This window comes from Hemitrygon akajei, chromosome 5, assembly GCF_048418815.1.
Source record: "Hemitrygon akajei chromosome 5, sHemAka1.3, whole genome shotgun sequence".
NCBI classification, from domain to species: domain Eukaryota; kingdom Metazoa; phylum Chordata; class Chondrichthyes; order Myliobatiformes; family Dasyatidae; genus Hemitrygon; species Hemitrygon akajei.
Genome location: NC_133128.1, coordinates 17,325,149 through 17,337,734, shown reverse-complemented (window position 1 = coordinate 17,337,734; position 12,586 = coordinate 17,325,149). Strand labels below are relative to the sequence as shown.

At 42.0% G+C, this 12,586-nt stretch overlaps 1 protein-coding gene across 3 annotated transcripts in view; it reads left to right on the top strand.

The window, feature by feature from the left end:
• Window positions 1-9,194, top strand: part of mrps6 (mitochondrial ribosomal protein S6) — a 92,864-nt gene extending 83,670 nt beyond the window's left edge. For all 3 annotated transcript variants that reach the window (XM_073044865.1, XM_073044863.1, XM_073044864.1), the window contains exon 3: window positions 8,911-9,194. In XM_073044865.1, the coding sequence (XP_072900966.1) occupies window positions 8,911-9,094 (184 nt within the window). In that variant the 3' untranslated portion in view covers window positions 9,095-9,194. The remainder of the gene's footprint in view (window positions 1-8,910) is intronic.
• The last annotated feature ends 3,392 nt before the right edge of the window (window positions 9,195-12,586 follow it).

Genomic DNA, 12,586 nt, shown 5'->3' with positions numbered 1-12,586 from the left:
TCTTGACCAGTTTAGCCAGATCTCTGGCTATAAACTCAATTTACATAAGAGTGAACTTTTCCCAATTAATAAAGAAGCACAAGAACTAATATTTCGTGATCTCCCTTTTAAAGTAGTCCATAATCAATTTACTTATCTTGGAATTACAGTCACAAGGAAGTTTAAAGATCTCTTTCGTGAAAACTTTGTCAATCTTTCATATGCTATAAAACAGAGTCTGGTACAATAGTCACCTCTATCTATGTCCTTGGTAGGTCGTATCAATGTTGTCAAAATGTATGTTCTCCCCAAATTTTTATACTTATTTCAATCTATCCCAATTTTTATTCCTAAATCTTTTTTTGATTCCTTAGACTCTATTATTTTGTCATATCTGTGGCAGAATAAGCGCTCTAGAATTAATAAAACCCACCTCCAAAAATCTAAAAAAGAGGGTGGCATGGCTTTACCTAACTTTCGTTTATATTATTGGGCAGCTAATATACGTTGTGCTGCCTTCTGGTCTTTCTTCCACGGCCAACCCGAGTGCCCTAACTGGGTGGCAATGGAGTTGAGCTCCACTAAGAATTATCTATATCTGCACTTCTTGGCTCTGCACTCCCTAGCAGTCTGCCCAGATCAATAGCTAATCCTCTTGTTAGACACACTTTGCGTATATGGGCTCAGTTCAGGAAATGCTATGGTTTCCAGGGGTTTTCCGTTTCTAGCCCTGTCGCACATAATCACCTTTTTTTACCTACTACGTACGATTCAGCATTCCATGTTTGGTACAGGAAGGGCATTAGACATTTTGAAGATCTCTTCATTGATAATCGCTTCGCTTCTTTTCAGCAGCTCTCTGTTAAGTTCAACCTGCCTAACGCTCACTTTTTCAGATATCTCCAAATCCGACACTTTACTGCTCCTTTAATTCCTAACTTTCCTGAAATGCCTGCGAAAAATGCTATGGACCTACTTCTTTCCATTAATCCACTAGGTAAAGGTTTAATATCAATTATCCGAGATAAACTAGCAGCCTTACGACGGGCCCCTGTGGATAAAATTAAAATGGCCTGGGAGCAGGATTTAAATATCTCCTTATCCGAGGAGAGCTGGGACTCAGTTCTCAAATCGGTTAACTCAACCTCCCTTTGTGCTCGCCATTGCCTTTTACAGTTTAAGATTGTTCATAGAGCCCATATGTCTAAATCTAAACTATCTCGTTTCTACCCTGGCATTAGTCCGCTCTGTGATAAATGCAAGAGGGGCGTGGCCTCTCTCATCCATATGTACTGGTTCTGTCCTAGCTTGGAGAAATTCTGGAAAGATGTCTTCACTACATTATCGGGTATTCTGAATCAGCACCTAGAACCTAACCTCTTAATTACTCTGTTCGGTTTTTGGGGCGAGACAGATTTATGTCTGGGTCTGACCAAATGCCGAATACTATCCTTTGCCTCTCTCCTGGCGAGACGCTTGATCCTCCTTAGATGGAGAGATGTTGCCCCGCCCACTCATGCGCAATGGCTTAACGACATTATGGCCTGCTTGGACCTCGAAAAAATTCATTATTCAGTTCTTAATTCGGATCTAAAGTTCCATAAGGTCTGGGGACCTTTTATCGAGTACTTTCATAACCTTCCTCTTGACTAGGGTTTTTATTTTCTTCTTTTCAGTCCCTTGCTTTCAGCTCCCTTTTTTTTCTGGTAGTAGGCATTATTATCCTCTGTTGCTAAGTGTATTCACAGTCTGGGAGTTTGACTGTCCTGACTTATACTCTCTATATTGTGTGGTGGTTGGTCTGGAGTTGTTGTTTTTTTCTTGTGTTGTGGGGCTTGGGGAGGACACTAAGCTTACTTGTCTTTAATTTAGGTGCTTTTTTGTTAAATTCTCTTCCTTTGTAGCATATTGTTATTGTATGCTTAATTTTGCACTGTATTAATGCTCCTCATTGGGATTTGGGGTTTTTAATTTTGTAAAATGTTTTGAAAAACTAATAAAAAATTAAAAAAAAAAAAAAAACATGCAGGCATCTCAAGAGATTCAGTTCTTGTTCAGATCAAACATCAGAATGGAGAAGAAATGTGATCTTAGTGGCTTTGACCATGGAATGATTATTTGTGCCGGATGGGTGGTTTGAGATCTCAGTAATTGCTGATCTATTGGATTTTAATGTGCAATAGTCTCTACAGCAGGGGTTCCCAATATGGGGTCCATGGACACCTCGGTTAATGGCAGTGGGTCCATGGCATAAAAAACATTGGGAACCCCCCCGCTCTAGAGTTTACAGGGAATGGTGCGAAAATCAAAAACAAATTCCATTGAGCGGTAGTTTTGTGGGTAACTTCGTTAACGAGAGAAATCAGAGGAGAATGGCCAGTCTGGTTCAAGCTGACAGGAAAGCACCAGGAACAAAGACTCAGTGCGTATAGAACATAGAAACTTACAGAGTATAGGCCCTTCATCCCCTGAAGGTTGCTTCAGGGAAACTGGCTTTTTAATGACTGATCACTCTAACCCTTCCCTCCTACATAGTCTTCCATTTTTCTATCATTCATGTGTCTAAGAGTTCCTTAAATGCCCCTAGTGTATTTGCCTCTTCCACCACCTCTGACCAGACGTCCCATGCGCTCACCACTCTCTGTGTAAAAGACTTACTTCTGACATCCTCTCTATACTTTCCTCCAACCATATCAAAATTATGCCCTGTGCCCACCCTGGGGAAAAGTCTCTGGCTATCCACTTGATTTATGCCTCTTATTATCTTGTACACCTCTATCAAGTTACTCATTCCCCTTCATTCCAAAGAGAAAAGCCCTTGCTCACTCAACCTATCCTCATAAAACACGCTCTCTGATCCAGTCAGCATCCTGGTAAATCTCCTCTGCACCCCCTCCACATCCTTCCTATAATGAGGAGATCAGAACTGAACACTATTTATTCCAAGTGTGGTCTAACCAGAATTTTGACCTGAAACGCTGATGTTTCTTTGAACTCAACAGATGCTGCTTGACCCTATGAGTTCCTGCAACAGATCATTTGTATAAATTATGATAAGTTAAATTGGCAGACCATCTGGTTCAGTGATGATGATGCCAATTATGATGAATAGTTGACCAGGGCACTGAGGATAACCCAAACGTCCACCTCAGAGAGTGGACGTAGCCTCTGTTTCCCATCCCATCAGACAGACAGTATATTCACCAATCCTGAACTTCTGATCTGGGAGTTTTGACCTGTGTTGTATGCTCAAATCTCTGGATCCATGACATTTCTTGTCGAGAATGAGCTCTTGGTGAATCTGTGGAATTGATTGCTTCAGACAGCTGTGGAGGCCATGTTAGGGTATATTTAAAGCAGAGGTTGATGGGCTATTGGTTAGTAAGGGTGTCGAAGGTTATGGGGAAAGGCAGTAAAACAGGGTTGAGAGGGAAAATAAATCAGACATGATTAAATGGTGGAGCAGACTCAATGGGCCAAATAGCCTATTTCTGCTCCTATATATTTTGGTCTTAAATTTGCCTTTTGCCTCTTTAAGAATATATGATGGTGATGTGGCATAATACAGTACTTTCCAAATCGACTGTGTTAGAATTGTTCAAGTTTGCAAGGAGAATTCTATAAGGTAAAACACGTGACCTGCGTAACATTACCTGATTCAGATCATAGTTGAAATTTACGCACTGAGCACTCTTTAAACTGAGGTGTAAGGGGTATCCAAGACCCTCTGGTGTCCATTCCGGGCCAGGTCACTCACATTAATTCCCAACAGACACTCAGATCTCACCTGTGGCTTCAAGTAACTGGTTGCATGCGACAGTGGCCGCACTCTGGTACACCGCTTTGACAGGTGGGCTAAACCAGGTGAGGGTACCTGGTAGTCTCATATCCCAGTGAGATAGGGACGTGCCTGTCCTAGCATTTGATGTCAGCTCTAGTGGACTGCAGTGAGATCCAAAGACCAAGAAAGTGGTACTGCAATGCTCTGTGGAGAGTGACGGGCATGACAAGGCACAGAAGACATCAAGGTTGTCCAGTGCAACCAAGGAAGACCCCAGTTTTTGGCGCATAACATCAGGATTAGTGTGATACTATAACAGCGCCAGCGACCCTGGTTCAAGTCCATCGCCATCTGTAAGGAGTTTGTATGTTCTCCCCAAGACCGTGTGGGTTTCCTCCAGCAGGTCTGGTTTTCCCCCACATCCCAAACACATACAGAGTTAGTAGGTTAATTTGTCACGTGGGTTTAATTGGGCCAGAAGTGTCGGTAACCGTGCTGTACCTATTAATAAAAATAAATGAACAGCTGTCTGGGCATAGAATTCCAAAGGTTTTCTGTTCATCCCGGCTTTCAATGGATGACCCCCTTATTCTGAAACTCTGTGCCCTACCTGGAGTTTTCTGTCTCTTCAGAACGGGTTGTGATCTGCTTTGCCTCAGTTTTTCCTTTTCGGTGTTCTGGCCTGATGTGGGCTATAGGAGTTCTTACAGACGATCTCTTTCTGTGTCTTCTGGAACGTGGTGTCAAATGGATGTGGTTGCAGCCCAGATGTAGTCCATTATGAACAACTTACTCTTGTAAATTCTTAGTACACCTGCAAGATGTCTTTATACCACCTTGGACCTCCTTTAGTCATAAAATGCATGACATTCCCTGCTTTTCCTTCAATTATTTTCCCACACCAACCTTTCTTAATTACTCCACAGTTTTCTAAATGTGTATTCACTTTGTCCAATATTAGATCAGTGCCTTTGTTAGGCTGTGCGAGTTTCCTCTTCGGTTCAATGATATCCTTATAGTGTCATTGTATCTTTCCATTGCGAATGTGGTGTGAGCCATGATTAAAGCTGAGTGTTCATTTGCAATCAGAGCCAAGGGAAGTCAAGTCAAGTTTATTGCCACATGCACTGGTAAGGTGAGTTACAGGGTACAATGTAAAAACTTCTTTGCTGCTGCACCCCAGGTAGAAATTATATATAATGTTTTGTATGTTCAGATAATATACAAAAGATAAACTATACATATATTATGCAAGACAGTGAAGAGAAAGAGTTGTGCAAAAACAAGGCATTAGTGTAAAAGAAATAATCCATTATAGTGTAAGAGGTGCTTCACATTGCTTCATTGCTGAGTTGCTGTTGGGGTTGTGTAGGTAAGTTCTGGATCCTGATGGTTGTAGGAAAGTTGACGTTCCAAACCTCGTGGTGGGGGACTTTGGGCTTCTGTACATCCTGCCTGATGGTAACAGCACGAAGAGGGCATGACCTGGTTCGGATCTCGATGACCACTGATTCCAACACCTGAATCTTTGATTTTTGAGGCAGCACTTCCTACAGATGTTCTCAATGGTGGGGAGAACTGTGTCCACAATCCTCTGCAACCTCTTATGTTCCTGTGTGAGAAGCTGCTGGACCTAACCTAGTCGCAGGACAATTTACAATGACCAGTTAACCTACCTGGTATGTCTTTGGACTGTGGGAGGAAACCAGAACACCTGGAGAAATCCCTCGCAGTCACAGGGAGGAATCAGGTTTCATGTGACTGGCATATATCATGAAAGCTCTCATGTGGCAGCAGTACACTACAATACATAATAACAACTAAATTACGGTAAGTATTTATATATAAAAGTTAAATAAGTAGTGCGAAAAGAGAGAAAAAATAAGTCATGAGGTAGTGTTCATGGGTTCAATGACCTTTCAGAAATCTGATGGCAGAGGGGAAGAAGCTGTTCCTGAATTGTTGAGGACGTGCAGAGACTCTTTTCAGAGGATGCCGGGATTGAACTCAGAATTGCGATGCCCTGAGCTATATTAACTTTACGCTAACCGCTACGCTACCATGAAGCCCCATGTGTGTGTGTTGTGCACTTTGTGTGTTGCTCTTGATGGTTTCATTAGTGCATCTGTACAAGTTTGTTAGTATGTGGTGACATGCCAAGTGCCAAGGTTGCTCAAAAATCTTTAGGTTATTGCTCCTTTTGCAACAACGAAATGAAGAAAATAGTTTTTGGAGCCATATGTGGTATTATGTAGCAGTGTTGACAGTTCAGTCCTTAACAGGGCTCTGAGCAACAGCTTCAGCAATTTTTATTACATATGATGTAAAAGAAAGAGAATCTCTGCTCCTAATATCTTAGGCTGCTCATTTTAAAAGGTTTATAACTCAAACACAGCTGCTCCTTATTGGCTTTGGTGAAACTAGTGACCGCTAGACTGCCTGCTGCCAATGTTATTCACTTCTTTATCTGATCTGTATGTTGTACACCAGTGTTCTTCGTGGGGAAGGGTATTTCTATCTGTTGGATTCATTTCTCTTAACCCAGTGATCTTGAAATTGTATTGGTTTCAGTTACAGAACAGTCTCAAACAGCTGTATTGTGTCGTTTGTACAGGAGGGATGCAGAAGATTTAGATTAAAACTATGATTTGTTTATTCAAGCAAGTTTTATTTTCAGTGAAGTGTTTTTTTTATGATTCATGGTACATTCCTCCTAATGGAGACCAACACAGAAAGAGAATACACAAGGTTAAATCCTCCAATATTTTTTTCACAGGGAATATGGGAGAGGTGTTACTCCAATAGCTCAGATAAAGTAGGAACAAGAGTCATTTAATACCTTTGAGCCATTTAATAAGATTTTGATTCATATGCTTGTAATCTCAGTTTTGCGTTCTAGTTTATCAGCAATAACCTTTCATCTCTTTGCTCATCAATTAGCTATTTCTGTCTTAAAGCTTTCCTAGACTCTGCTTCCACTCCCTCCGAAGAAGAGATCTTCAAAGACTCATAGAACATAGCATAGGAACAGGCTTTTTGGCCCACAGTCTCTGTGTCAACCAAACTGCGTGCATTGCGAATGTGTCGTTTGTGTCAAATCAAATCAGCGAGGATTCTGCTGGGCAGCCCGTAGGTGTCACCATGTTTCCATGGGGGTTTCCTCTGGGTGCTCTGGGTTCCTCCCACATTCCATAGACATACAGGTTAGGGTTAGTAGATTGTTGGCATACTATGTTGGCACCGGATGCATGGCAGCACTTGCCCAGCAGAATTCTCGCTGATTTGATTTGATGCAAATGATATATTTCACTGTATATTTTGATGTATATGTGACAAATAATGCTAATCTTTAATAAACTTGTCCTCACGATTTGACTAATTGCTGTACCACATATTCACCTTTTTGCATGTTATGCACAGGGGTGCCCAGGTGCATCTGTTACTCTGAGCTCTGCAATCCGTCACCATTTAGATAATATATGGTTTATTTATTATCTTTCCTGCCGACTTTTACATTTCCTTTGTCTTTGGATAAGCTGCCAGAAATAGTGACTGAGGTGGGCACATTAGCAATTTATTTATTTATTGAGATACAACACGGAATAGGGCCTCTGAGCCTCTCTGCCCAGCAGTCCTCCAATTTAATCCTATCCTTTTATAATGACCAATTAACCTACCAACCAGTCCGTCTTTGGACTGTAAGAGGAGGAAACTCACGCGGTCATGGCGAGAACGTACAAACTCCTTACAAACAGCGGCGGGATGGGAGCGCAGTGGTTAGTGGCAACCCTTTACAGTACCAGTGACCTGGGTTCAATTTCAGCTGCTGCCTGTAAGGAGTTTGTATGTTTTCCCCGTGACTGCGTGGGTGGTTCGGTTTCCTACTGCTAGGTTAATTGGTCACTGTACTTTGTCCCGTCATTAGGCTGGGTCTGCTGGGCGGGGCAGCTTGAAGAGACAGAAAGGCCTATCGCAATAAATGAATAACTGAAGAGGAATGTTTAAAAGCCATTTAGATAAGTACGTGGATAGAAGGTATTTAGGGTTTTATGGGCCAATCATGGGTAGATGGGACAAGCTCACTAGATGTTGGGTTAAAGCACCTGCTTCCATGGTGTGTGACTCCATGATTCTATATACCATTTGCCACATCTTTTCCCATTCACTTCACAATACAGTGTCCATGATCAGAGTGCTCTAATCAGAATTTTAAAGCTGTAGCCACTTAAAACATAGAACAGTACAACAAAGGAACAGGCCCTTCAGCCCACAATGTTCTGCTGAACCAATTAAATTACAGTAGTAATCAAATCACCAACTAAACTGGAGCCTTTTACCTACATGATGTCTCTAATCTTCCATTTCCCTCACATTCATTTGCCTATCTAAACACCTCTTAAAAATCCCTAGTATTTCTGCCTTTGCCATCTTCTGGAAGATTTGTTTTTTTTCTTTTTTAAATGTCTTTTTTTACAATTGCAAGACAATGCTGGACTCTGAGAAGTTCAGGTACTGCAGGTCTACCCTGTCAGTGAGCTGCTCCTTGGTGGAGGAGCAGGACATGTTACAAGAAGGCATTGGAGTTGGTGCATGAAAGGTGTCGTGCAGTGCACCTGTGAGTGATTGTCTTGCATGTTTCTCTTGACAGATGGTGGGGCCTCAGTTGTAGCAAGGACTAGGCCTGAATCCATGGGCTTGCCTGCTGCTGAGGTCCAGGAGAGGAGGCGGTGTAGCGTTGTGTCCATACTCGTTTGGGGGCTGGCCTCTCCTGTCAGTACTCCCCCCCCCCGCCCCCCCAGTGTCCATTTGGTGGAATGATGAGCTGGATAGTGCGCACGTGTTTGTCTGTACCCTCAATTTGCATGACATGTCTCTCAGGGACTTGGGCCATATTTTTTTGTAGTGTGACTGTATGTGTGCTCGCTATCTTGGATGTGCTGTGTGCCTGGGAATCAGATCTGGGGCAGAGGAACACTGACTCCTCTGATTGATGATTCATGTCTGGCTGAGTGATAATTAAACGAACTTGATTTGATTTTTGTATTTGAATTTGATCCCAGGCAGAGCATTCCAGCACCCACCACTCTCACAACTTGCTTAAAAGATACTTATTGAAAGTGAACTCACTCTCCGTGTTTAATTTATTTCAGGTACTACATGGTGGATTTTGAAGCATCTCCGACCATTCTCCCCACCATGTTGGATCACTTATACCGTGATATTGACGTGATCAGACCTACAATACTCAAGAAGCAGCCCCCAAAGTCTGAGGAAAACTGCCCCGGATTGATCCCACCTAACAACGATGCTAAACTGCATTCTAAAAGAAAATGATCTTGTATTGTTTAATAGTTAAATATTTAAAAATGTATATGGTCAAGCATTCTGGCTGAAAACTTCTGAAAGTATACCTTATTAAATATGAGATTTCTAATTTGTGTGTTTTTGAATGTATTTTTCTTTAGCTAGCTTAATACTTTGAATATTAAAATAAAATCTTCCATTAGTGTGAGATTTTAGGACCAGAGGGCACAGCTACAGAATAGAGCATGGAGCATAGAACAGGCACTTCAGCCCACTATGCTGTGTTGACTTTTCAATCCACTCTAAACGGAATGTCCTTTTAAAGCAGAGATGAGGAGGAATTTCTTTGGTCAGAGGGTGTGAATGTGTGGAATTCATTGCCCCAGATGGCTGTGGAAGCCAAGTCATTGTGTATATTCAATGTGGAAGTTGATAGGCTCTTGATTAGACATGATGTCAAAAGTTATGGGGAGAAGGTGAGAGAATGGGGTTGAGAGGGACAACAAATCACCCGTGATCTAATGGCAGAGGAGATTTGATGGTCCAAATGGCCTAATTCTGATCCTGTGTCTTATGAAGGCTCTTGATCTGTAAGGTTGACTGTCCGTTTTCCTCCATTGACACTGCCTGACCTTAGAGTTCTTCCTGCATCTCATATGTCACATCTGATTTGGTTGTTTTGATACATCCTTTTCTTAGAAAATCCAGCAGCTGCTGGTAATCTGAAGCAGGAGATACTGGAAATGTCCCACAGAGGGACTTTGGTTTGACAAGTTGCTTGAGCCCTGAAAACCAGTCAGTAACAATGCAGGTGTACACATACACAGGGTTTCCAATGAACTTTCCCCAGCCAACTGGGAGATTCCCAAAGAAATTTCAAGGAACTTTTACCAGAAGTATTGAGTTAGAGAGAAAGGAAACAGTAATACACAGAGGGGGAAGAAGAAATCTAAAGGGGATGCCCTTTGTAAAGTTTATTGATGTTATTATTGAGATAGTGTAGAATAGGCCCTTCCAGTTTCCAATCTGCGCTACCCAGCAATCCCCCAAATTAATCCGAGCCTAATTGTGGGTCAATTTTCAATGACCAGTTAACCTACCCGGTAAGTCTTTGGACTGTGGGAGGAAACCGGAGGAAATACACACAGTCACGGGGAGAATGTACAAGCTTCTTACAGGCGGTGGCGGGAATTGAACCCAGGTCGTCTGGACTGTAAAGCACTGTGCTACCCCACCTTTCAATATGATCATAAATGGCCTGCACCCTGGAGTGCTTCTCCTCTTTTTCACCAGTTCCCCATAGCTGTCAGCTCTCTGCTCTTTCTGAACGAAAGCTTTTACTTCCTCTTGAAGTATGTCCAATGATACAACTCCCACAACCTTCCTGGGTAGAATCTCTCACTGTGAGAGGTAGTTCCCACGCAGATCAAATGACTGCTTTCTTATAACTAATCTTGTTTGATATTTCTCACATCAAGAGTTTAGAAATTTCTTGACATCTATGCAGACATAACCCTTCTGGATCATACTTAAGCCACTCATTCTTCAGAATTCCAAATAACGTAAATATAATTTCTTTAGCTGCCTGTGATAGGACCACCATCTCGTACCAGGAATGATCTCAATGAATCTTTTTTTGGACTGTCTGCAATGCCAGTATATTTGTTCTTAAATAAAGGTATCAAAACTGAGAGTCTACTCCAGGTGTGACCTCATCAGCACCTTCACAAATGTAAAGTGGCCACTTTATTAGTAACCTTCTTGTTTATGCAAATATTTAATCAGTCAGTCATGTGGCAAACGTCAACCTTAAGCTCAAAATGTATAAAGGACAATAATTTAGAAAATTAAACCCTTTCGCCCATTGAGTCTGCTCCACTATTCCACCGTGGCTGATCCAATTTTTCTCTCAGCCCCAATCTCCTGCTTTCTCCCACTATCCCTTCTCACCCTGACCTACCAAGAACATATCAACCTCTGCCTTAAATATACATTAAGACTTGGCCTCCACAGCTGCCTGTAACAAAGAATTCCACGGATTCACTACTTTCTGGCTAAAGAAATTCCTTTTAATCTCTTCTAAAAGGACACCTCCAAGTTCTGAATATGTGTCCTCTGGTCTTAAACTCTCCAACCATAGGAAACATCCTCTCCACATTCACTCTATCAAGGCCTTTCTCCATGCGATAGTTTTCAATGAGGTCACCCTTCATTTGTCTAAATTCCAGTGAATTCAGGCTCTTCATATCACAAGTTGTTTGATCCTGGAATTGTTTTCTTGGATCTCTGAACCCCCTCTAGTTTCAGCACATACTTTCTAAGATAAGGGGCCCAAACCTGCTCACAATATTCCAAGTGAGGCCTCACCAGTGTTTTATAAATTTTCAGCATTACATCCTTGGTTTGAAATTCTAGTCCTCTTGAAATGAATATTAACATTGCATTTGTCTTCCTCACCAGAGTCTCAACCTGCAAATCAACCTTTAGGGAATCTTGCACAAGGACCCCCAAGTCCCTTTGCGCCTCAGTTTTTTGTATTTTCTCTCCATTTAGAAAATAGACGACCCTTTCATTTCTTCTACCAAAGTGAGTAGGTTACATAGTCGGCACAACATTGTGGACCAAAGGGTCTGTAATGTGCTGCATATTTCTATGTTCTGTGTATGACCATAAACTTCCTGACACTGTATTCCAACTGCCATCTCTTTGCCTGTTCTCCTACTCTGTCCTTCTGTAGCCTCTCTACTTCCTCAAAACTACCTGCCCCTCCACTTATCTTCATATTGTCAGCAAATTTTTCAACAGTCATCAATTCCATCATTGAAATCATTGACATATAAGGTAAAAAGAATTGGTCCCAATGCAGACCCCTAGGGAACACCACTAGTCACAGGCAACCAGCCAGAAAAGGCTCCCTTTATTCCCACTCTTTGCCTCCTGCCAATCATCCATTGCTTTATCCATGCTAGAATCTTTCCTGGAATGCCATGGGCTCTTAGCTTGTTCAGCATCCTTGTGTATGGCACCTTGTCAAAGGCTTTCTGAAAGTCCAAGTACACAATATCAACTGATTTTCCTTCGTCTATCCTGTTTGTTACTTCTTGAAAGAATTCCAACAGATTTGTCAGACAAGATTTTCCCTTGAGGAAACCATGCTGACTACGGCCTATTTTATCTGTGCCTCCAAGTACCCTGAGTCCTCATCCATAATAATCAACTCCCAACATCTTCTCAACTACTGACGTCAGACTAACAGACCAATAGTTTCCTTCCTTCTGGCTCTCTCCCTGAAGAGGAAGAGTGGAATGACATTTGCAATTTTCCAGTTTTCTGGAACCATTCTGAAATCTAGTGAGCCTTGAAAGATCATTACTAATGCCTCCACAATCTCTTCAACCACCTCTTTCGGAACTCTGGGGTGTACACCATCTGGTCCAGGTGACTTACCTACCTTTAGACCTTTCAGTTTCCCAAGAGCCTTCTCTCTAGTTATGTTAACTTCACACCCTTCATGATCCCTGA